At 57.2% G+C, this 23,999-nt stretch overlaps 3 protein-coding genes across 7 annotated transcripts; 2 read left to right on the top strand and 1 right to left on the bottom strand.

Annotated features, from left to right (window-relative positions):
• The first annotated feature begins 492 nt into the window (after positions 1–492).
• On the top strand, positions 493–6,966 carry PARP3 (poly(ADP-ribose) polymerase family member 3). The gene is given in 14 exon segments (XM_060161707.1): positions 493–514; positions 1,156–1,188; positions 1,191–1,262; positions 1,265–1,332; positions 1,709–1,838; positions 2,078–2,262; positions 2,436–2,474; positions 2,476–2,584; positions 2,887–3,113; positions 3,352–3,504; positions 3,714–3,800; positions 4,045–4,222; positions 5,414–5,569; positions 6,011–6,966. Coding segments are annotated over 13 exon segments (1,605 nt in total). The 5' UTR covers positions 493–514; positions 1,156–1,157; the 3' UTR covers positions 6,181–6,966.
• GPR62 (G protein-coupled receptor 62) lies at positions 6,235–14,326 on the top strand. Its single transcript, XM_060161698.1, has 2 exons — positions 6,235–10,624; positions 12,436–14,326. Exon 2 carries the CDS (start codon positions 12,461–12,463, stop codon positions 13,550–13,552), a length of 1,092 nt encoding a protein of 363 aa, XP_060017681.1. The 5' UTR covers positions 6,235–10,624; positions 12,436–12,460; the 3' UTR covers positions 13,553–14,326.
• PCBP4 (poly(rC) binding protein 4) lies at positions 14,280–18,204 on the bottom strand. 5 transcript variants are annotated; one of them, XM_060161685.1, is made up of 12 exons: positions 18,060–18,204; positions 17,842–17,865; positions 17,687–17,719; positions 17,342–17,458; positions 16,982–17,113; positions 16,699–16,827; positions 16,377–16,451; positions 16,183–16,227; positions 16,044–16,107; positions 15,867–15,919; positions 15,608–15,777; positions 14,280–15,173 (listed from the first exon to the last, which is right to left on the bottom strand). In XM_060161685.1, exons 1-12 carry the CDS (start codon positions 18,138–18,140, stop codon positions 14,885–14,887), a joined length of 1,212 nt encoding a protein of 403 aa, XP_060017668.1. In that variant the 5' UTR covers positions 18,141–18,204; the 3' UTR covers positions 14,280–14,884. The 5 variants fall into 5 exon arrangements, with proteins under 5 accessions (XP_060017668.1, XP_060017667.1, XP_060017672.1 ...); XM_060161684.1 differs by having other exon boundaries at positions 16,982–17,458; XM_060161689.1 differs by having other exon boundaries at positions 15,867–15,922; positions 17,342–17,719; positions 18,060–18,152.
• Positions 18,205–23,999: the final 5,795 nt, after the last annotated feature.

The raw sequence follows: 23,999 nt of genomic DNA, 5'->3' as shown, positions 1-23,999 counted from the left end.
AGGGGTCGGACCCCGACACCGTCTCTGTGTTTGCTCTCCTTGGACGCTCGGGGGCGCCAGAGACGCGGGATTCCTTTTCCTGGAACGTGACTCGTCCCCGTCAGGGGCGGGGGCCAGGGTGAGAGAGTCTGACTCTAAATAACCGGGGCGGGGGAGAGGGATCCGGCAGCCCCCGGGAGAAGGCAATGCCCGCACCTGGGGCCAAGGTCACTGGACAACCGGTGGATACGTATTGCATGCCTCAGGCCAGATGAGCAGCTCTAAGGGCGCGTCAGTCCCCTGGGCCTTGGCTGTGTCCGGATCAAGTGTCCACCCATCCATGGGACAGGCTGCCTGCCCGCCTCGGCCTGCCCAGCCTCTGACTCACCAGACTGGTGGCCAAATAGCTGGAATCCTACCCACACCCACTTCTTCCCTGCTCCCCTAAGGCTTACGAGAGGTTATTAGAACTAGGACTGCCTGGGAGTTACTGACCTGGTGGCCACAACCTCTCCCAGGTCCCTGCTTCTCTTAGGTGAGTGCTCTATGGCCTCTCCCACAGCCCTCCACAGGGCAGGGCAGGGCGGGTGTGACTGACCCTTGCCCTCTGGCAGTTCAATGCCACTGGTCTGGGACGGAGGCTGGCACCCCAGAACTCTTGAACCTGCTGGGAAGGGTTTCTGCGCTATTGGGTCCTAATCTTTGGAGAGACAGATCTGGCCTTAGGAGTGCTAGCCCCCCGGGAGCCACTGCCCACTCTCCTCCATAGCTGGGGTGACTCAGCCCAGCAACCATGCCAGGTCCAAGTTAGCTGAGATGGGGGAGGAGCAGAGAGTGCTCTGGGGAGAGGAGCCCAGAAATGGGAGGGGGCAGATTCTCCTTTCACTTTCCCTTCAACCTCAGAACACACAAAAGAGCCATAGAGGGTGGAGAGCCCCTCTTCCTTGGCCAGACTGGGCAGACTGGACAGGGGCCTGGCCTGGCCCTGGTGACTGGAGAAAGGGGTGTATCTGGGGTACAGAGAGCCGGTTTTGGTCAGGGACCGGGAGTGGGGAAATGGAGGCAGAGGGAGGTCACCAAAGGGCAATCTCAGGGTGGGGCAAGTTAGTGCTGTGCCAGCCAGGTGGGACGCAAATGTCACGGATGCCTGAGGACCCCCTCTGTGCCCTAGAACAGCCATGGCTCCAAAGCGCAAGCCCCAGGTACAGCGTGAGGTCCTGAGAAGAAGAAGGGGCGTCAGGGGGCACAAGAGGAGGACAGTTTCCGCTCCACTGCCGAGGCCCTCCACCCACAGAGAAGCGCATAGCCTAAGTGGACCCCCTGTGCCCACTCAGCTGCAACCCTAGGACCCAGGTAAGCTGTAGTCCCCAGCCAGTCCCAGTGCCTGCTCCCTCTTGGGTACAAGTACACTCAGACCTCCTCCCCTCCCCCTTGGCTCTGGCTAAATAGCTCAAGGCTCCCAAGTAAACTGTGTTCTTCCAAGACCCCAAAGGTCAGGCAGGGCTATATCCCATCAGATCCAGGTGGGTCATGTCTGCTCTTCAGACCCCAGGACAGGCCCCTGAGCTGCTCAGTCTTCCCCCAACGACACTTAAGGCAGGGTTCCCAGACAGGGCCTCCTCTGACACCCCAGTGCAGTGTGATTCCTGTCAGCGTGCAGCCAGGTACCCCATCCCACTCAGGGGCGGCCGGAGCCAGCCTGCCCTCCACGCACCCACTCTGGCCACAGGTGCATGAAGACTACGACTGTACCCTGAACCAGACCAACACTGGGAGCAACAAAAACAAGTTCTACATCATCCAGCTGCTGGAAGAAGGTGACTGCTTTATCTGCTGGAACCACTGGGGGTGCGTGGTGAGTACCACTCACCCACCCTGTGCCCGCATCCTCCCCACCTCTCCCTGCTCAACGCATGGCCCCTGCTTCCCGGGGTCCCCACAGCTTACTCAGGCCAAAAGGCCACAGCCTCTGACTGTGCCCTGCCCCACCTCTGACATCCAGGGGCGCTCGGCACAGGGCCTGCACAGTAGAGGCCAGCAAACATTTACGGCGGGCACTGTGGTAGGCACACCTCTGAAAGCTGTTGCTTGCCGGGAGAGGTGGGCCAGTCACAACTTAGCCGCTTCATGTCACTGGAGAATGCACAAAAGGACTTTGAAAAGAAGTTTCGGGACAAGACCAAGAACAGCTGGGCAGAGCGGGACCACTTTGTGGCCCACCCCAGCAAGTATACACTTATCGAAGTACAGAGAGAGGATGAGGCCCAGGAAGCCATGGTGAAGGTGAAGTGGCCAGAGAGGGAGGGTGGGCCTGGGCCGAGGGAAGGGACAGCCACTGCCCAGCTGTATACTCTCAGGCACAGGCCTTCCTCTCTGGCCTCGGTCTGGCCAGGCCCTGCTCTAGGTGCTGGTGCCCTGCCCAGCTGCTCCTGCCCAGGTGGGCCCTCTACCCCTAGGTAGACGGAGGCCCAGTGAGGACCGTAGTTCGTGGTTCAGCAAGTGCAGCCCTGCTCCCTGGACGCAGCCACACAGAAGCTCATCACCAACATCTTCAGCAAGGACATGTTCAAGAATGCCATGGCTGGGCTTCCCTGGTGGCGCAGTGGTTGAGAGTCCGCCTGCCTATGCAGGGGACACAGGTTCGTGCCCTGGTCCAGGAAGATCCCGCATGCCACGGAGCGGCTGGGCCCGTGAGCCATGGCCGCTGAGCCTGCGCGTCCGGAGCCTGTGCCCCGCAACGGGAGAGGCCACAACAGTGAGAGACCCGCATACCGCAAAAAAAAAAAAAAAAAAAGAATGCCATGGCTATCATGAACCTGGGTAAGGGGGGAGGAGCCAGGAAGGGTAGCAGGGGTCTGGGGGTGGCAGGGCTGTGGGCCTGACTCCCCACTCTCCCCATCCCCCCAGAGGTGAAGAAGATGCCACTGGGGAAGTTGAGCAAGCAGCAGATTTCCCGGGGTTTGGAGGCCTTGGAGGCAGTGGAGGCGGCCCTGAAAGCCCCCGGAGATCGTGGTCTCAGCCTGGAGGAGCTGTCCTCCCACTTCTACACCATCATTCCCCACAACTTCGGCCGTAGCCAGCCCCCACCCATCAACTCCCCGGAACTTCTGCAGGCCAAGAAGGATATGCTGCTGGTGAGGGTTGGCAGGTTGCAGGCAGTGGGGTTACCAAACAGATAGATGGGGCAAGGGAGATGGGGGACAGATAGATCGACTGCGATGGGCAGGCCGAAGGACAGGGGAGGGGAAGGACAGACAGATAGATGGGGTGGGGCTGAATAAGGTGGGGTGGCCGTGGTCCTATTTATGTGGGAGGGGGAGGGGAGGCCCAGGGTCAAGGGGACACACAAGCTGCCAGTGCCCATCCCCTTAGGTGCTGGCAGACATCGAGCTGGCCCAGACCCTGCAGGCAGCCCCCGAGGAGACAAAGAAAGTGGAGGAGGTGCCACACCCACTGGACCGAGATTACCACCAGCTCCTCAAGTGCCAGCTCCAGCTGCTGGACCCAAAGGTGCCTGAGTACAAGGTGGGCCGGTCCCCACAGAGGAGCCGAGCTAGCAGTGGGCACTGGCCCCTTGCCTGTCTGCCCTCCAGGTGCCCAGAAGAATCCCTTTCCTAGGGCCTTCTCTCGCTGTGTCTCCAGGGCCTGAGGAGAGCTCTGGAACTGCAGGGGACAAGTGGAGGTTAGTCCATACATTTCTTGCTCTTGGCACCCAGTTTCTTCTCTCCCCGCAGGTGATACATCCCTGCTTGGAAAAGACTGGCAGCAAGTACAGTTGCCCTGCTCTTCAACATAGTTGGACAGTGAACCGAGAAGGGGAGGTGAGGAAGATTCCCTCCCCACCATCACTACCTTGTCCCTTAGGGAGATGATCTTGGCTTATCTTCCCTTTAGCGAGTTGGCTGAGAAACTCTGACCAGTTTCCACCAGGCCTAGGTCTTGTGCATGTGTGCATGAGTATGTGAGTGACTAGGGAACCCTTGGCCTTGGTCATACCCTCTGATGGCAGATAGAAACACCTGAGCTTGGGTGGCATGACTCTCCTGGTTCCCATCTCCCCCCCAGGGAGATCAGTTCCAGGCCCACGACAAGCTGGGTAATCGGAAGCTACTGTGGCACGGCACCAACGTGGCTGTGGTGGCCGCCATCCTCACCAGTGGGCTTCGCATCATGCCACATTCTGGTGGCCGTGTTGGCAAAGGCATCTACTTTGCCTCGGAGAACAGCAAGTCAGATGGCTATGGTGAGGTGTCCCTCAGAGCCAAGCCCTGAGTGGGTATGGGGACACTAAGGAGCATGGGGCCCATTACTTGTCCCACCTGCAGTGGATCCAGGAGAGAACCCCTCGGATAGTTACTGACTAGAGAGCTCTGTGGGGCATCCTGGGGGTTGGGGGACTCAAAGGAGGCATCTGCTGGTCAGCGACAGCTTCCTGGAGAAGGCGATGCAGATGGGATGAGTGTGCCAACCTGACCTGGCAGGGGGTGAAAGAGGAGCCTTCAAGGTAAAGCAGCCAGGGAGTGGCACGAAGCCTGGGAGGCTGCGGCAGGTCAGCACCTCCAGGCACGGCCTGATGACAAAGCTTAGAGCAAATGCCTAGTGTGGGTGTGGGGTTTGGGGGCCCAGGAGGATCAAGGGAGCCTTATTCAGAAAGTGATGGGGAGTACAGTTGAACGTGGCTGCAGCCGTTGGGAGGGTGGCAAAGGCCAGAGGCTGCAGGGAGGCTGTGTTCCCATCCAGGCCAAATGTGATGGGCCCCCAGCCCAGGGCAATGGAGGCGGAGGAGAGAATCCATGAGAGGAGTATGTGGGAGGTGGGATGGGCAGCATTGTGGGCAAGGGTCGAGGGTGTCTCTAATGACCCCCAAGTTTCTGTCCAGCGGTGTCTTCACTGAGGTGACCTGCCCCTACTGGCTTCTCAGCCCAGGTTGACCTCATTATTGGAGACCACTGCCCTCCGCCACTCAAGAGACCAAGGTCGGAGGATTCATCCAAGTGCAGATGGAGCTGAAGGTTGCTCAAGGCCAAGGCGTCCACTAGGAGGGCAGAGGAGCCTAAGAAGAAGTGGAGGGTGGCCTCAGGAGAGCATTGCAAGGGGGTCTCAGGGTAGAGGGTGAAGGATGCCGTGGCAAAATCAGCAGAGCAGGCCTGAAAAGCCCCCACCCCAGATATGGTCACTGGAAGGCCATTACTGACCTTGGTGAGGGTGGCAGATGCCTGGACTCTGGGAGTTGAGCAATGGAGGAGAGAGTGGGGAGGGAGCACAGCCAGGACAAGGGGCCTGGAGAAATGGATGGAGGAAGGACGGAAGAAAGATGGGTACTTTTCTGGGCCGGGGCAGCAAAGCCAAAGGAGATAACAGTGCAGCAGAGAGAAGCCCAGGGAGTCAGGCAGAGAGCCGGTCTGCCTACCCTGAGCCTCCCTGTGTCCCCCAGTTACTGGCATGTCCTGCGGGGCCCATGACATTGGCTACATGTTCCTGGGTGAGGTGGCAGTGCGCAGAGAGTACCGCATCACCGTCTATGAGCCCAGCTTGAAGCAGCACCCCCCTGGCTTCGACAGTGTCATTACCCGTGGCCACACAGAGCCTGGTGAATCCCATGAAGCTGGACAGGCCTAAGGATAGAGGTGAGGCTGAGATAGAGCAGGATGCTTTCAGGGAGGAGGTGAGCAAGGAAGGGGCTTGTGAGGAAGGACGAAAAGAAGCAGGATTCTTCAATGCAGTCATTCACTTTATCATTCAACAAACATTCACTGATTCAACAAATCTTTCCTGGGCATCCAGGAGAGCTTCAAAGAAGAGGTGTCATTGACTGAGCATTGAAAGATGAGCAGGCATTTCCCAGGCAGAGAAATGGGGGAGGAGATTCCAGGCAGAAGGCCCAGCCTATGCAGCGGTTTGGAGTTTGGCAAGGTGGGAATGAGTGGGCACTCCCTGTGGTAGAAGTAGAGAGCACAGGGGGTAGGACTTACCGGTAAAGCCAAGGACCAGTGACCCTTGGGTCATTCATGGCCCTTGCTGTGCCCTGCAGTTCCAACCCAGGACACCAAGCTAGAGCTGGATGGCCAGCAAGTGGTGGTGCCCCAGGGCCAGCCCATGCCCTTCCCAGAGTTCAGCAGCTCCAGCTTCTTCCAGAGTGAGTATCTCATCTACCGGGAGAGTCAGTGCCGCCTATGCTACCTGCTGGAGGTTCGCCTCTGAGCTGTCTGCCCGACCCGCCTCCCGTCCACCGCCAGGAGCTAGACCATCATCCTCAATCTTCCTCCCATCCCTGGTGCCCCCATATCACCCCTTCTTGCTCTCAAATCTCCCTCCTGTGTCCAGACAGTGATCCCCTCTCCCTCTAATCCTTGTGGTCCTGGCATGGCTGTGGCCTCAGTCTCGTCTCCTAAGGTGATGGGTGTGATGGATTGGCATTATTACTGGGACACGGATACAGCAGCCTATTCAAGCCTGTGTAGTTAGAGGGGCACAGGCTGAGAGTGGGCGGGTCCCACAACCCCCCGGGCCATCCACCCTGGCCCAGACTGTCCATCCGAGAGAGGCGTGATCACCGAGGTGGGCTGAACTTCAGACATGCACAGGCAAGTGCACATTGTATTGGCTCACCCCCCTGACCTCTGTCTGTGCCAAAGCTGCACCAGGCCTGGGCCTTCTTGCTTTCCACAGTGACCCACCACACCACATAGCAGTTCCAGCCCCACTCCAGGGAGTGACCACTCACACGGAGGACGTGGGTTGTGCACATACTCCCACCCACCCTGGTCAGTCTACATTGGTCACTGCAACGACTGGCCTCCTCTGATCATTGAGCCTCCAAAAGGGACCGTCCCCATCAACTCAGAACTGTTGGTCATGTGGGGACCCACCTGGTGATTCTGTCCTTTAGCCCAGACGTGGCCAGGCAAATCAAGCATTCCTTGTGTCTTGGCACCAAACACCCATGTGTGTCTTCTATGTGAATATCATAAATGAATTGAGAATATCTGCAAGGGGTGCAGCTCTGCTGTCATGAAAGAATGCTAGTTATCACCCCAGGCTACCCTGTCCACAAACAAGGGGTGCAGATGCTAGACAGCAGGTCAGGGTCCAGTGCAGTGTCACACACCACATTTAGTTGTTGTGTCTCCTTGGTCTCCTTTCATCTGAAACCATTCTTCAGCCTTTTTTTTTTTCCTTCATAACTTAGACACTCTTGACACTACTGAAGAGTACAGGCCAGTCGTTTTATAGACTGTCTCTCAGTTCGGGTTTGTCTGATGTTTTGCAGTGATTAGATTCAGGCATTGCAGTTTGGGCAGGAACATTACATGAATGCTGTGTCCTCGGTGCACTGTATCAGGAGGGACATGTCCCATTCTTGGTGATGTAAATTTGGTTGCTCAAGGTCGTGTCCACCAGGTTTCTCCACTGGGAAGTTACCATTTCCCCCATTTTTAATTAATCAGTAATCTGTGGGGAAATATTTTGAGGTGTAAATGTTCCATTCCTCATCAACTTTCACCCACTAGCTTTAAAATCCAATGATGATTTTTACCTGAAATCGATGACTTGAATCAATTTTTGCTAAGATGGTTGCAAATGATAGTTAAATAATTTAATTCCATCATTTCTTCTATATTTATTAATAATAGCCCCCTTTGTTTATTATCAGTATGGATTTGTGGGTTCCTATTTTATGCAATGGGTTATAATCCATTACTGTTATTATTTTGATCCTCAAATTGTCCCAGCTTTGGCCAGCAGAAGGTCCTTTAAGCTGACTCCTGTGTCTACATCATTTTATGAGCACTTCCTTATGTTCTCGTATCACACGATGTTCCAGGCTCATCTTGCACAAACCTAGAATCAGCCATTTCTCCAAGGAGCCCTGGTCCCCTAGAGCAGGAAACGGTATTTAGAATCCAAGATCTGGGCAGTAGGTATGCTCTTTGGTACTGGGTGTCATTGCTTTTCAGTCCCAGTAGCAGAGAGGGCTAGGAAATATGTATATGTAAATAAACACATCTATCTGTGTCTGTTTCTCCAATTCCAATCCAACACCATATGGTCTTTCCATTCTTCCCCATATCCATGATTTTACTCCCTTCTCCAACTGTCAGAACTTTGGTTCTCATCAACATCAGTATATTTACTTATTTGCTCAATCCCACACAAAAAGCAGTTTCGGAATTGCTACACCCAATACCATTGTGAAAAACAAACTTTCTAATTAGAGCTCAAGATTTACTGAATCATTCAAGATTATCTTTTTGTCTTTAGACTGAGGGTCAATGGTCAAAGCAACAATTTGAACACAGGTTCAAATGTTACTTGGATTAGTTATTTATTTCCCTTCAGTGTGGTTATACTATTCATTTGAAATGCTGGTAGGTTCATTTGCTTCTATTTATATTCACTTTTAGGGTTTTTCTCATCTTTGTTGATTTATTTTTTTCAACATGTAGAGCATTAACATGGTCCTCAAAAGTCCAGTCTATCCAAATCTATGCTCAGAAGAGTGTCCTCCTAGCCCTCTCACTCCATGCCCACCCACCTGCTATAGTTTCTGGTTTATCCTTCCTGCATTTCTTTGGAAAAAAAAACAAAAAACAAAAACAGACGAACTACAAAGTGTTTTGTGTGTGTGGTTTTTTTTTTTTGGCCGCGCGGCATGCAGGATCTTCCCCAGCCAGGGATCAAACCCGCACCCCCTGCAGTGGAAGCATGTAGTCTTAACCACTGGACCGCCAGGGAGGTCGCAAAGTGTTTTTTTTGTTTTTAATAAATTTATTTATTTTATTTATTTATTTTTGGCTACATTGGGTCTTCATTGCTGCACGCGGGCTTTCTTTAGTTGCGGTGAGCGGGGGCTACTTTTCGTTGTGGTGAGTGGGCTTCTCATTGCGGTGGCTTCTCTTGTTGTGGACCACGGGCTCTAGGCGCACGGGCTTCGGTAGTTGTGGCACACAGGCTCAGTAGTTGTGGTGTGCGGACTCAGTAGTTGTGGCACATGGGCTTAGTTGCTTCACGGCATGTGGGATCTTCCTGGACCAGGGCTTGAACCCATATCCCCTGCAATGGCAGGCGGATTCTCAACCACTGCACCACCAGAGAAGCCCTTGTTTTGTTTTTATTTTTTAATTAATTTATTTTTGGCTGCATTGGGTCTTTGTTGCTGCACGCGGGCTTTCTCTAGTTGCAGCGAGTGGGGGCTACTCTTCGTTGCAGCATGCGTGCCCCTCACTGTGGTGGCTTCTCGTTGCGAAGCATGGGCTCTAGGCGCGCGGGCTTCAGTAGTTGTGGCGTGCGGGGTCAGTAGTTATTTGTTGTGGCTCATGGGCTCTAGAGCGCAGGCTCAGTATTTGTGGGCGCATGGGCTTAGTTGCTTCACGGCATGTGGGATCTTCCCAGACCAGGGCTCAAACCCGTGTCCCCTGCATTGGCAGGCAGATTCCTAACCACTGCACCACCAGGGAAGTCCCTCCCAAAGTGTTTTAATTGCTAATTTAGTTGAATGATTTTGCAGGGAACATGCACTCTCCAACCCACCATAGTCCCCATCCCTCCCTATTGCCTTCTCCAGTCCCCTGTTCTCATTTGCTTTCCCACCTGGCCCTGCTGAGCCCTCCCCAGACCTTGGTGGCTTGGAGGCTGCCCCAGGCCTGCAGGCCTAACTGGGCAGTGAGAAAGCCAATGTTCTCTCCTTCTTCTGAACCAAGACCTCAAGAATCCAGCTTCACCTCCTGGAGGCAAATGCCCACATTCAAGTTGTGGTCAAGTACAGGAAGTGGTGCCTGTGTGGACAGAGCTTAGGAAGCAGGCGACCTGGTTTCCAGGTATAACTTGGCTGTGTAATCCAGAACACATTCCTTCCCTCTCTGAACACCAGTTTTCTCATCTGAATAATAGAGAATTGGACCGGGGCCCTTCGAATTCCAGCAACAGGTGACTCAAATCCAGAGGTTCATGCCCTGTTGTCTGCCACCCAGATCTTTGCTGATGCGGACTGCGTGCCTATGAGGGGTTCTAGGGGCACAGGAACAAGCAAGACACAGACAAGGTCCCTGCTCTCAAGGGGCTTGCATTCTAATAAAACAGGATCTAAACAAGTATGTGCATAGATATGAAATACAATATCAGGTAGGAAAAGTACCAGGAAGAAAAATAAAGCAGGGTTAAAGGAGTAGTGATGGGAAAGTGGAACAGTTTTAGAAAAGATGGTCATTGAAGGCAGAGACCTGAATTAGGTGAGGAAGCAAGCCATGGAGAGATCTGGGGCAAGGGTGTTCTGACAGAGGAAACAGCACATGCAAAGATCCTGAGGTGGAAACCAGTTTGACATGTGGGAGGACAAGCATGAAGACTGTACGGCTGGAAGTATGGGAGGCAAGGAGGAGGCAGGTGAGGTCAGAGAGGTGGGGAGAAGGCCATCTCAGCAAAGAGGAGGTGAGATTCTATTTTGATGATGGGAAGTTCTTGGAAGGATGAGTGCAGGATCATGACCTGATCTCATTTGTCTTTAGAGGGATCCACTTCAGCCAGCTGTGTAGAGAGTGGATCTATGGTGTCAGTCAAGATCCAATCAACAAAAGAGAAATCACTCTATGTATTCCAGACAAGAGGAATTTGATACAGGGAAGGAATTGAACTACCAAAGGGGCTGGTAAGTCAACCCTGGGATTAGCAACAGCAGGAAGTTGCTACCACTCTTAGGCTGGACGAATGATGGTATTCCAATGCCCAGAGGCCAGGGTCACCCAGCAGGCACCAGAACCCCAGAGGGGACTGCCTGAAGGGAGCCAGGGCTATGGAGAGAGAATGTCCTCCACAGAGGCAGATCCAGAGGTAGATCCAGGCTGAGCATGAAAGGGAAGATACCCTGGCTTCTTCCCTCCTGCCACCCTCCAGCCTTCTGCTGGTAACTTCCATTGGCTGAATTTACCCAAAAACCAAATGACAAAGGAGCCTGGGAAATCAGTTTCTTAGAAGGCAGAGCAGTGCTGTGGAAGATGGGAATGGATCTAAGGGCAAACAGACAAATGACCAGCACAAGGTGCAGAAGCGGAGGCCAGGACGGATCTGAAATGGTCCAGGTGAGGGGTGATAGTGGCTGGGAGCATGGTAGTGGTGGTGAGAAATGGCTGGATTCAGACACATTGATGGATTGGATGTGGTGTGTGGAGGAAATGGAGGTGTCAATGGAAACTTCTGAGATGGCATTTACTAATGGGGGAAGACTCTCTGGAGCAGATTGGGGTGGGGGGTCATAAGTCAAGTCCTGTTTTGGGGCATAGGACTTTTGAGATGCTCAGTTGACCCTGTACTGGGGGTGATGTTGAAGAGACAGCTGGAAACCCAAGACTGGGGTTCAAGGGAGAGGAAGGAGCTTCAGACACAAAGGCAAGCCATCAAGGTATACATGGGGTTTTGCCATGGGACTGGGTGACACCACCTGGGGGGATAGGCCCCATTGGAGTCACATGGCTTTCCCTGAGCCAATACCTTGGTGGTGGGGGGTGCAACACACTGACTGGCCAGGACTGGGTTTCATGCCTAGTCAGGAATGTGATATGAAAGGTGAGGGTCTTGCTCACCCAAACCACATGTCCTGAGTTGCGGAGAGGTGGCTTCCTAAAGAAAACTCAGAGTGTGCTTAGCAGAAGGGGACTTGTTTCCTAACAGCAAAAACAAAACAAAACAAACAGCAGTTGCTCCCTAAGGGTTCCTCTCATTAATTCCACAGTGTCTTGAAGCACCTATTCTGTGCCAAGCTAATACCAGCTAAGCAACCTACTATGTGCCAAGTCCTGTGCTTTTCCCCTCACTTTACCTAGAGAACTAGCCCTACTGAGGACGAGAGGGTACCTAGGGGTCTTCCAGCTCCAGCTCTTGTCTCACTCGTACCTCAGTTTCCCCTCAGTACAAAGGCTGAATGATCCGATTAACCCCACTGATGGGGATGGCAGAAGACAGCAGATGTGGGGGGCGGCACTTCCCACCCCTGGAAAAGGCAGAATAGGATGTGGCTGACTCCAAAGCCCACACTCTAATGTCCTGAGTCTCACTCCAGCCTGTGCCTGCTCTGGGCCCCCCTCCCGAAGCACCCACAGCACTTCCACAGCACAGCCTTCAGCCTCCAGCTGGCAGCTGCTAGGACCCAGGGGGCCGGTGCCAGGCCCTGCCCCTCCCTTGCCAGCTCTGTGTATCTCCAAAGGGCAGCATCAAAGTGACAGCCAGTACCATCTCCAGCAGGGGCTGAGTTGCTGGGGTGGAGGAGAGAACCACAGTCCCAGCCTTGCACACTTCCATGGGGCCGGCCAAGCCCCCAAGAGAATGGCAGCCTGGGTGTCTGAGCCAGCACCTGGGCAGCCTGTGAGGTGAGAGGCTAGAGGAGCAACGGACGGGTGATGGGAATGGGGCCGGGGGTGGCGAGGGGCAGGCGGGGGAAGCTCCATTTCGCTCTCTGCATCCCAGCACAGGGTGAAGCCTGAGCGCTCGAATGGCCAACGCCACAGGGCTGAACGCACCAGAAGTCGCAGCCTCGATGGGGTTGATCCTGGCGGCTGTCGTGGAGGCGGCAGCACTGCTGGGCAACGGCGCACTGCTGGTTGTGGTGCTGCGCACGCCGGGACTACGCGACGCGCTCTACCTCGTGCACCTGTGCGTAGTGGACCTGCTGGCTGCCGGCTCCATCATGCCGCTGGGCCTGCTGGCCGCTCCGCCGCCGGGGCTGGGCCGCGTGCGCCTGGGCCCCGCGCCCTGCCGCGCGGCACGCTTCCTCTCGGCGACGCTGCTGCCCGCCTGTACGCTCGGCGTGGCGGCGCTCGGCCTGGCGCGCTACCGCCTCATAGTGCACCCGCTGCGGCCCGGCGCGCGGCCTCCGCCCACCCTAGTGCTCACCGCCGTGTGGGCGGCGGCGGGGCTGCTGGGCGCGCTCTCCTTGCTCGGGCCGCCGCCCGCACCGCCCCCTGCCCCGGCTCGCTGCTCTGTCCTGGCAGGGGGCCTCGAGCCCTTCCGGCCGCTCTGGGCGCTGCTGGCCTTCGCGCTGCCCGCCCTCCTGCTGCTCGGAGCGTACGGCGGCATCTTCCTCGTGGCGCGCCGCGCTGCCCTGCGGCCCCCGCGGCCCGCGCGCGGCTCCCGGCCGCGCTCCGACTCTCTGGACAGCCGCCTCTCCATTTTGCCGCCCCTTCGGCCTCGCCCGCCCTGGGGCAAAGCAGCCCTGGCCCCGGCGCTGGCCGTGGGCCAGTTCGCAGCCTGCTGGCTGCCTTACGGCTGTGCGTGCTTAGCGCCCGCTGCCCAGGCCGCCGCGGCCGAGGCGGCCGTCACCTGGGTAGCCTACTCGGCCTTCGCGGCTCACCCCTTCCTGTACGGCCTGCTGCAGCGCCCTGTACGCCGGACGCTGGGCCGTCTCGCCCGACGAGCGCTACCCCGGCCCCCGCGGGCCTGCACTTCGCGGGCCTGGCACCCGCGGGCCCTCCTGCAGCACCTCCATAGACCTCCAGAGGGCCCTGTCCTAGGCCCTTCTGAGGCACCAGAACAAGCCCGGGATTTGGCAGGAAGGGAGAGCCTGAGCATGCCAGAGGCCACGTGAGAGATGTCTCCCAAGGTGAGCCGGGACTGGAGAAAGCAGGGTGGTATCACAAAGGGCCCATCCAGCCTCCAGCACAGCTTATGGCAGGTAGCCTGCCTGCACTTCTGGCTCTGGAATGGGAGAAAGGGGACCTGCAGCCAAGTGAAGCCCAGAGGCTTCTGGGAGCTAGGAATCCTGAGTTCTGGGCCCAACTCTGCATGGCCTTGTACACAGACCTACCCTTCACTAGGTATCAGTTTTTCCATCTGTACCCTGGACCATCTCTAAGGGCTTCTCCAGCTTGGGTGATCTGGACACTCATGGGTGATCCCCAGGCCAAGGAAGAAGCAGGGGTGGGCAGGATCACAGAAGGCCCTAATGGCTCACAGCCAAAGGGAATGGGCCAAGTAGGGCAGGGTCTGGGTTACAGCCACAGCAGGAGGAACCAGTGAAGGGACATTCAGAAAGACCTCCTGCACATCTGCACCAAGGAGAGGCTGGACAAAACTACTGGAACTCCTCCATCAGCTTCTAAAAATGCCCAGAAAACAACTGGATCGCTTTGGTGCCAGAGGCAGGAGGCTGGACAACATGACCCCCCAAAGAGCCCTGAAGCCCCAGAACTGGCATGTGGAAGGGGCCGAGGCCCAGCTGGGGCTGATGGAGTCACAGATGGGGGTCCTCTGGGGTCTCAGCTACACCCGTTTTCTGGAGGTTTTGCCAATACCCACAGTGTTTCACAGCTTCCTGGTCTCTCAGAATATTTATTCAAAAACAGGAATTGAAAAAACTGTACAGAGTGTCTGCTGCTGAGAACTCGGCCCCTGCCCCCATGCCACTCCCCCAGCTGCCTGGCAGTGCCCCCTCTTCGGGCTGCCCTCTGCCAAGCCCAGCCAGTCCATTCCAGTCAAAAGGGTATCAGTGGAAGCAGCAGGAATCTGCGGGGAGGTGGGGAGAGAAGCATGGCCCCCAGCCGCCCCCAGGCCTCCTCCCTGATCCCCACAGGGGGACAGGAGGCAGGGAAGCCCTGAGGGATGGGGAGTGCATGAGTGACCCCCGCAAAGTGGGGGCACTTAGGATGCTCCCTGCATCCAAGCACAGAGCTAGAGGGGATCAAGACCCCTACCCTGGGGCTGCTGCAGCTCCCAGAACCCTGGGCCAAAAACAGCCCCCACTCCGAGAGCAGGAACTCCCACAGACCGGGGCAGGGTGGGGGGGTGCATCCATGCGTCTGGGCATTAGCGGCGTTTGGGACCGCCCCCCCCCCCCGGGGTGGAGTCTCCTTGGGCAGATAGTGGAGGCAGCCCCCTGCCGGCAGTCCTGCCTGCTCCCGTGCCTGTGCCTCAGCTGGCCTCAGTAGGGGGAGAATTTCTGCCGCTCAGCTTTCTTGCTCCCATTGGCCGCTGCCATCTTGGCAGTGTAGGCCGCCAAGCCCGGCGGTGGCCCTGGGGAGGCAGGTGGTAGAGCCAAGAAGGGTACAGGCTTGAGGCCGATGAAGTTGGAGAGGGAGATGGCATAGGGCGTGCCCAGCAGGCCTGGGGGAGCGGTGGGCAGGGCCGTCAGGGGTGGCGAGAAGGGGGCAGGCAGGTCTGTGGGGGCCGAGCCGGGTGTCCCCCCAGAGGTAGACTTGGCCGTTTCTAGACTGGAAAGAGGGATAGAGAGGGAAGATGAAGGGGAAGGTCGGGGGTGAGAAAGGAGGCAATGAGGGCAAATATAAGGGGTGAGATTAGATGAAAAATAGAGAGGACTTGAGAACAATGACCTGGGGTGGGTGTGTTTGAGGAGAAGATGGGAAAGGTTGGAAGAGCGCGGACGGGAAGAAAGGACAAGTAAATATAGCATTGGGTAAGGGGAGAAATGGGGAGGCCGAAGACCCAGGGAAAAGAGACAGGGTTGGAGAAACAGGACATGGGGGACAGATGTATGGGGAAGATGGGGCAACACTGAACAAGTGTGGCAGGGTTAGGGGAGGCAGAGGACAGGCCCAGGAGAAGGGAGGTCAGCTCTCCCCACCCGACCTGTGCCTTTCTCAGGCACAGAAGTCCCATGACCTGTGATACCCCACCCCACACTCACCAGGCAGTGATGAGGTACTGGGCCAGGGCGATGGACACTGGTGAACCAGTGATGGTCACGTGCCGCTCACCAGCGCCCTCTGCTTGGTTCCCGATCTTGATATGTGCCCCTGACATCTGCCGGATCTCACTGATCTTGCTGCCCTGGCGCCCAATCACGCAGCCAATCAGCTGGAGAGAGGGTGGAATTCAACCCTAGGTGAGGCCCAGACGCCCCAGGCCCCCCTACCCACCCTCAAACTACCCCATCCCGTGCTCACGTCGTTGGGAACCAAGAACTCCTGTGAGCTGGTCTGTGTGCCAGGATCCAGTCCTGCTGGGGGGGGAAGAGGGATTGGGCGTGAGTCTGGACCTTTGCTGCCTCCCCGTGTCCTTTCCAGAGGGGCTACCTGGCCCCTTGGGATCTGCCCCTGCTTCCTTCTGCAGGGACTGCTCACCTGGCACCATGCTGGGCGAGGCGAAGGGGACTGCGTGGCCCGAGAGCTGCTGGAGCTTGGTGACCTGTGCCAAGAAGAAGGGTCAGGAGTCAGAGGAGGCTCAGTTCGGGAAGGGGTGCCTTGGGCTGCGGTCACTCACCTCAGCTGAGGTCACAGCCCCATACTGACCCTGGACGGAGAAGCCCTGTGGGGACAAAGTGGGTAAAAGGGGGTTACTGTGATCAGGGCAGTTTGGCCAGAGTCACCCCTCCCCACCTCTCCCTGGACCCCCAATTCCTTCTTCCATCCCCTTCCCCGGTAACACATCCCACCCCTCCTGCTGTTCCCCCTCACCTGGTTGGTGGAGAGAAGGACAGTACCTAAGGAGAGGCTTGGATGATATGGGATAGTGGCTCCTTTGGGTGGGGACTGGAAGGCACAAAAGGGGAGGCTCTATCAGGACCTTCTCAGGCCCCCCCTGACCTCCCCAAGGGCCCTGTGTTCTCAAGGTCCTCTCTATAACCCCCAGGTAAATGCAGCCCGACATCCTGGAGCTTCTCACATCCATCCCTGCAGCCCCACTCTATCCCCACCTGGTGTCACGTGGGACTTGAGGGCCTGACAAGGCAGGCCCAGGGCCCATCCCCTGCCCTCTCTCCCTGCCCCAGGGCAGCACCTCCAGGATGACAGCACAGATCTGGCGCACACACAAGATGATGGCATCAGGCACCCCAGAGACGGTGACAGCACGCTCTGTGGAGTTGGGGAGCAGGTCCCCTGCCACCTGCACCTGGGCACCTGTAGTCTGCAAGCAGAGAACGGGGGCCACTTTCAGCTACTCCCATAACCCAGAGCATGCCTAGGCTCGGAGCTCCCCACAGGACAGGAAGCTGTAAGCCCAGGTCTCCCCTCGAAACTGAAGAGTAAGACTCTCTTGGGGTGGTACCCCTTCCCCTCACCTCTCGGATCTCCTTGATCTTGGTGCCAGCCTTCCCAATCAGCGAGCCACACTGGCTTGCAGGGATGACAAGGCGCAGGGTCACTGGAGGTCTGGAGACATTCCCCCCGTTTGCAGGAGCAGCACAGAGGTCCTGGGCAGGAAGACTGGGTTGGCTGTGCATGCCCCTACTGCTCCCCCTCCCCTGGAGCACCTTCTTGCTGGGGGATGAAGGAGGGAAGCCTGCCCGCGTCCCACTCCAATGAGAGAACCCTGTCCTCAGCTTGGCCTTCTGTCCCACCCGTAGCCATTCTGTGGAGTCAGAGTCCTGTTCCTCCCGGGGAACCACCTGTGGCCCCCAGCCCCTCAGACAGCCACAGACCTCATCCAGCTTGAAGGCAATCATGGAGACTGCATGGAAGACGGCTGCTGTAGATCCGGTGATGGTGGTGATGCGCTCAGGACAGGAGCCCTCAGAGATGGTGATCCGGGCGCTACTCTGTGGGTGCAGGACAAGCGCCAGGCAACGGGGCTCCTTCTCTGCTTCCTGGCCAAGAACTTGCCTGCCCCTCCACTCACCAGGCCCCAGCCAAGGCTGGAAACAGCCACCTTCTAGGGGCACTCACTGGTCATCCCAGATGGTGGATTCAGGGACAAGGTGAAGCAGGCATCTCCCCTCCCCTCCAAACCAGGTGCCCTGGGCTCCTCTCCCAAACTCCGTCCTCACCTGTTCCCGGATTCGCTTTACAGTCTCTCCTTTCTGCAGGAGACAAAATAGAAGGCAAAATAGAGAATGGCTTTTAGGCCAAGCAGCCGTTGATTCCTTTCCTGGACTGAGGTCTCAGGTTGAAGGGGACATACAGAACAGAACGAGGTACCTACCTTCCCAATTATGCTGCCCACTTCCTGCAAACAAGACAAGAGTGGAGTCAGCAGGGTACCAATACCCCAGGGCCAGCGCTTGCCCCTACTTCAGGCAGGGGCTCTGCAGGAGACAGGATACCCAAGATCAAACTCCCTCCCGGAGGACCAGGTCTTGCCTCGCCTTGCACTTTGCCCCCTCCTGAGCCACAGCGAAGCACTCCCCCACAAGCACTTACTTTCCCATGCATCAGCATCCGCAGTGTGAGGGTGATGCTGAGCTCTGGCTCCTCCTCCAGCCCCGCATCTGAGCCGCTCATCCTGTCAGGCGGGGCTGGGGCAGAGGCCGCCTGGGAGTGCGTCCACGCTGTGGCCTGGCCGGCTCTGCGGGGGGCAGTGGGAGATGGGTTAGAGAAGAGCTCAGCTTTCTTTCAGGTCCCTTGCCCTTACATGGGAACCCCAGAGCCAAGCTAGATAAACTTCCAGAGCAGAGAGACAGCGTGGACCACAAGTTTCAAGTGTCACATTGACCAGTTTGCTGTGTGCAGCTCACTAGCTGTGTAAGCCTGGCTGACATATTTAACCCTTCTGAGCCTCAGCTTCCCATCTGTAAGAAGGGGATACCCAATCCAGTCCCCAGAGTTATGAGAATTAAAAGGAGATAGGTGCATATGTGATAGGCACCCAGTTTCCACAAGTATCCTTCCCTTCCCCTCGTACGTCAGGAGAATTAACTATGGGAGTCCAGAGAGGGAGCCTCCTACCTGACCTCTTGGAAGAGGGGACCCTTGTCGATTGGCCCTTGAAGGTTGGGTTAAAATCGAAACGTTACTTCAAATGGGAGGCACTTGCGCCCAGGGACCAGAGCCCCTGCTGGCTAGAGCCTGGAGGAGCAGCTGGAGAGGGAGCCGGAGCAGCCACGGGAGCCATGGGAGGTCTTGAAAGGTGGGCAGAAGTGAAGGTAGTGAGGCTCCAGGAGGGTGGGCTGCATCCGTCCACTAGAAGTCACTAAAGCAGAGGCTCCTGCGGACAGCTGTGAGCGAGGTTCATTCAGCACTGGGGGTGGGGGTGGCGGTGGGGTCTGGGGACCAGCCGTGTGCACGGTGGTTTTCTGAGCCCTCTCCTATGTGCTGAGGAGGTTAGAAGTGTCCGGGCTGGCCGTGTTCCCAGCTTGGAGCACTTTCTACTGTACCAGAAACAAATCACTTGGACTCTTGAGTCTCAGTGTTCTCACCCGTAAAATGGAGGGACTGCTTCCCCCTTGGAACTGGGTGATGGGTAAGAAAGGGATTGGGGGGCTGGGGAATGTCAAGGCCGTTAACTGATGGAAGAAGGAGGAGCTGGAGATTAGCTGCTGGGATTAGCCCAGCCGCCAGCCCTCCCCACCCGACCCCTTTTCATGCCCCAACTTAATCCTGAACCTTAATCCTGCTTGGAAATCCCTCTCCTCCAGCGGCTGCCGCCCGCCAAGGCTCTGCCTTGATGGGAAGCTCACCGGGGAACCAGAACCTGAGCAGGAAAACAGGGAGGGGACCAACTGGTGCCAAGTCTGAGCCAAGAACAAGCCCTAACCCTATGAATTCCTACTGCCTGGGAAGGGTGGGGGGGATGAGTGTGCTGGGCTTGAGCACCCCAGAGACCCCTGGGCACCTTCCTCCTCAGCCCCCTGCCCTATCCTGACTCGAGGGTCAAGGGTGTGGAGCTCTGTTCAATGCCCTCTTCAGAACCCCCCTTGCTAGCCTGAGCGTGGGCATGGAGGAGGCGGGGTGGGGCTCCCAGCCTGGCTGTCTCTGGAAGCCACTGTATGGCCTGAGATCTTTATTTCTTCATCTGTACCATGGGGGTGACAACCCTGACTCCCCAAACACCCAGTAACTGTTGCCTCCCCAGCACCTGCTCCTCCCTCCGCTTGAATTCTGTCCATCAGCTCTCCAGAGGTCAGAGGTCAACAGTGGATGCAGGGCCTGTGCTCTGTGAGCATCCTGGCCAGCCTCATGCTGGCTGCCCTTGCTAACATTTCCCCAGCTGCCGGCGGTTCCCCCAGCAAAGCACTCGTGATGACGTGCTTAGTTTCTGTTGCCCTGGCCAGCCCGGGAGCCCCTTAGAGCAGGAGCCAAGGCTGCCACCCTCTCCTTGTGTTCCCAGAGCCAGGCTGGAGAAGTTACTCAGAACACGCTGGTTATCTGAACAGATGAATTCACCAAACAGAAGGGGAGCCTGGTGCCTAGAGAGGGTCTGTAACCTGCCCAAGGTCACAGAGAGGTGGGGCCTGGTGGGACTAGCAGGGCCCTGCCTGCTAGTGTGAGGGCCTCCTCTGTCTGGCTGTCCTGTCTGGGTCTGTCTGTCCTCTTCCAGGGGGGACAGGGGCAGCTCTTCAAAGGTGGGGAGCAGGCTTTAGTAGTCTCTCAGACCCCTGCTTGGTTGGTAGACATGGGTTGTGTTTGGAAAGGACTGTACTTGTCCAGAGCCACATCTTAAGCTCCGGAACTTTCTGGGGCTCAGGGACTTTGGGGTGGTAACCAATGGGAGGCCCGACATTGTCCCCATACCATTTGCACATCAACTTTTGTGGGCAAAGGCTCCTGGGAAAATAGGGCAGAAGGGTTGGGATGTGGCCAGAACTAGGGCTCCTGCCCTGAAAAAGATACCTGGGTTTACAGCAGAGCCCCACTGCCCCAAATTCAATGGGTGACCTTGGCCAGGCCTGCACCTGACCTAGACCTCAGTTTACCTACCTGTGCTATGTGTGTGTGTGTGTTTGCAGGAAGGGGGTGGGGGAGGGGAGTGGCTGGTCTCTCTGTGTCCTTCCTGTTTTGATAGACCCTCAAGGTCTTTCCTCTCTTTAGGGGAGAACAAGGGGTCTTGATACAGGTCTCTCTATTCTCCTAGGAGCCCTAAGGACAAGAAGCCCTACTAGGCATATTGGCTCCCCTTCTACCCTTACAGGGGCTCTAGGGAGTTGCTTGCTGCTCCAGCTTGGTGGGCCCTAGGTCCCTGCTGGGCCACCCACATGGCAGCCACGCGTCATGCCACACTGACCTCCAGCTCACCTCTGGGGGTACCCAGCCCTCTCTGGTCAGCAGGGCTCCCTGGCAGGACATACCAAGCTCAGACCAGGCCTCTGACCTCGGGCGTTCCCTTCTTCTCCCCAGACCCCCTCCCCAGATCCAGTGCCCACTCCTTCTGTCTCTGGCTTCCTGCCACTCAAGCTGGAGGGGGCGGGGGGGGGTGACAGCTGTGTAAGCAATGGCGGCTGCCCCTTCCTGCCCCTCCCCCCCAGCTGTCTCTCTCTCTCATGACAGCTGCCCAATCAAAGGGCCGGGGGCTTAGCCAGCTCCCCCCCACACGCAGGGATCAAGTGTCCACCCTGGCTTTGTTCTGGAGCAAGAACAATCCGGGGGAGGGGAAGGCTCCTGGGGCCAAGCAACTCAAGTGGACTGGCCCGCCCCTTGGGGGATTCCCTTGGCTCTAATAGCTAGAGTGTCTGGACCAACTAGGGCTTGTAGACCCACCTGGGCTGGAAAGAGAGAAGAGTCCAGTCTCCAAGTTCATCCCCCACCTTACATCCCCCAACGGTCCCCAACCTAACAGCCTCCTTCTATTCCTCTCCAAAAGCAGCCATGCTGGCCACACCCAGTGATGCTGGAGAATGGCTCAGGGCATCAGGCGAAGCAGGGCATGGTGGGGATGGGGTGGGGGGAGTGGACCCTGGGGCCGGAGGGGATCAGCACTGCGGGATCCTGACTCCCCTGCCCATTTCTCTGGGCATGCTCACCCTTTCTGATTAACTAGGCCTCCAGAAGAATTGCCACAGCATCCTTGGATCCATATGCCCAGCCTCTCAGCCTTACAGCCTCCCAGGATGGCCATTCTTACCTACTTTATGGGAGAGTTGGGGGAGGAGGGGCCTGGAGGGGAGCAGCCTGGGGTCTATGAGCTCCAGCCTCTGCTTCCTTGACCTAGAACTGTCCTGTAGACTCAGTACTAGGCAGAGACGGGAAGCTCTGACAAGCTGGCTGGTGCCAGAAATGCTACAGCCTCCTTAGAGCATCATTAGGCAACCCCTCAAGAGTCCTCACAGTCAAGGGAAACCAAGGCAGGCCCAGGCCCAGACTGGAGTCCAGGAGAAAGGGTGCAACTTCATGGTACAGCCCCATGCACTGGTACACATCCCCTCACTGTCTCACCAAATTGAGAAAGGTCTCTAGCTTCCATTCTCCATGCTAGACTGGGTCACTCTGCTGCTCAACAGCCATCCTTGGCTCCCCAATGCCCAATGAATAAAGCCTGATCTCCATAGATGGGCACTCAAGGCCCTTCATGATCTGGTCTCTGCCAACTTCTCTTGTCTCATCTCTACCCCATCCCCCACACACACCAGACTGCAAAACACGCCTAGCACCACCAGGCCTCTGGGCCTTTGCCCAGGCTGATCCTAGCTTGAAATGCCCATCCTCCCCACTCTGTCCAAATCCTTCTGAGATGCTGCCTCCTCTATGAAGCCCTCCCCAACCTTCCAAGTCAGATGTTATCACTCAGGCCTCTCTGCCCCTCCAAGATGCCTACAACACAAAGAAACCCCATTTGGGCATTTCTGAGCCTGCCTTTCCACTACAGAGTTCCAGGAGGGCAGAAGCTCCTCCAGGAGGGCAGAAGCCAGTACCAGTCTCAGTGTGCAGGGAGAAGAAAGGGCTCACAGGGCCCAGAGGCATTAGAGACCAGCGATGGGGCTAAGAATCCCAAAGAAGCAGTGACAGTGGGGTGAGAAGACCCAGGGCTCAGGGGACCAGCCCCACGCGAGAGTCAGGATCTGCCTGGACAGGGTTCCCAGTTCCCATTCCTTAGCACCCCCAGCCCCTGCTCCTGCTGTGTCTCTGGGTCTAGGGGCTCCCCAGGCATTATCACTGGGGTGGGGGATTTGCACTTTGAGACTTCTGGAGGCCCTGAGTGGGTTTCCCCATGGCGAAGGGGGGCTGAAGGAAGAACTGTGGTGTGGCATAGGTTTCACAAAATCGGGCTCAGACTGTCATAGCTGGAAGGGCCTCATCAGAGGGGAACCTGAGGCCCAGAGAGGAAGGGGCTTGTCTGTAAGGCTACATGAGAATGAGAGGCAACTGGCAGAGCTGGCAGAATCCCAGGGTCCACCTGTGCAGCTCAGAGCTCTTTCCTCAAGAGGTCAGCCCCACTAGGCAATGGGGATGGAGGCTGGAGGGGGGCAGTGATGGGAGTAGGGAGGGTGGGCAGAGCCTGTCTGGGGACACAGGGCGGGGCAAAGCCAGCCTCCCTGTGGCCTGGGCCTGCCAGGGTGTGTGGGCCGCCTGCTCCCAGCCCCCCACCCTGAGCATGCAAGAAGAACAATCCCCTTGTGTTTGGGCAGCCTGAGCCTGCATGCTGATGAAGGCTGGGGGGTGGGGGCTGGGATGGGGGCGCCTTGGAGGTTGAGGGGGTTCCAGGGCCCGGAGGGGCTAGGGGACCTTCAGATGGGAAAAGGATAGGGTCCCAGGTGCTGGCTCTGAAGCAGTGAGGGTAACCCCAGGAAAGAGTGAAGGCTGTAGTTGAGGTTTAAGGTCCTGGGGAGTCACCGGGGGTCTAAAAACTCTTTGTAGGAGAAGAGGAACCCCTGGAGACACATGCTCTATTGGTCCAGCGTGAAGGTGACCATCCTGCGCTTGGTGGGAACTAAGAGCCCACATTCTGGAAGGAGGGAATGCACCTGGCCCTGGGTGCATCCCCTTGAAGACCACTCCCCAGGGTGCTGGAGTCGGGCGGGGCACTGGGTGCTACAGGTCCCAAGATGGCGGGCCTGGGATAGGGGACTGAGGAGGCAGGCACCTCCCTCTCCTGGCGAAGCAGGCTCCAGGGCCAGGCTGAAGTGACTAGCCAGAGCCCCCGCACCTCCCAGGACTCCAGCTAAGAAGCTAGGTCAGAGCTGAGGGGCTGAAGAGCCACAGGGCACAAGGGACCACTCCGAGCCCCCAACTGTCATTTCCACACACCCCTGGCCTGGAGGTCTGTGTCTGGTGCCCTCAAGGACTGCAGAGAATGGGAAGGGGTGTGTGCTGAGCCAGGAACTGCAGGGGAATGTCAGATGGGGACAGAGATGGAGCAGAACCAGAACCCAGGGCAGGAGGTCGAGAGAAGAGCAGGTCCAAAGGACAGAAACAGCAGGTGGGATGAGG

The sequence above is a fragment of the Lagenorhynchus albirostris genome, chromosome 10, assembly GCF_949774975.1.
Source record: "Lagenorhynchus albirostris chromosome 10, mLagAlb1.1, whole genome shotgun sequence".
Classification (NCBI taxonomy): Eukaryota; Metazoa; Chordata; class Mammalia; order Artiodactyla; family Delphinidae; genus Lagenorhynchus; species Lagenorhynchus albirostris.
Note: the sequence above shows the minus strand (reverse complement) of the source record. Positions and strands in the feature narration are given on the sequence as shown.

Coding starts and splice junctions, on each gene's coding strand:
- GPR62 (XM_060161698.1), top strand. CDS start 12,461: ATGGCCAACGCCACAGGGCTGAACGCACCAGAAGTCGCAGCCTCGATG.
- PCBP4 (XM_060161684.1), bottom strand. CDS start 18,140: ATGAGCGGCTCAGATGCGGGGCTGGAGGAGGAGCCAGAGCTCAGCATC. Junction 16,228..16,376: donor TCCTTCTCTCCACCAACCAG/GTGAGGGGGAAC, acceptor TTGTCCCCACAG/GGCTTCTCCGTCCAGGGTCA. Junction 15,174..15,607: donor CAGTACCTCATCACTGCCTG/GTGAGTGTGGGG, acceptor CCCTCTTTCCAG/TCTAGAAACGGCCAAGTCTA.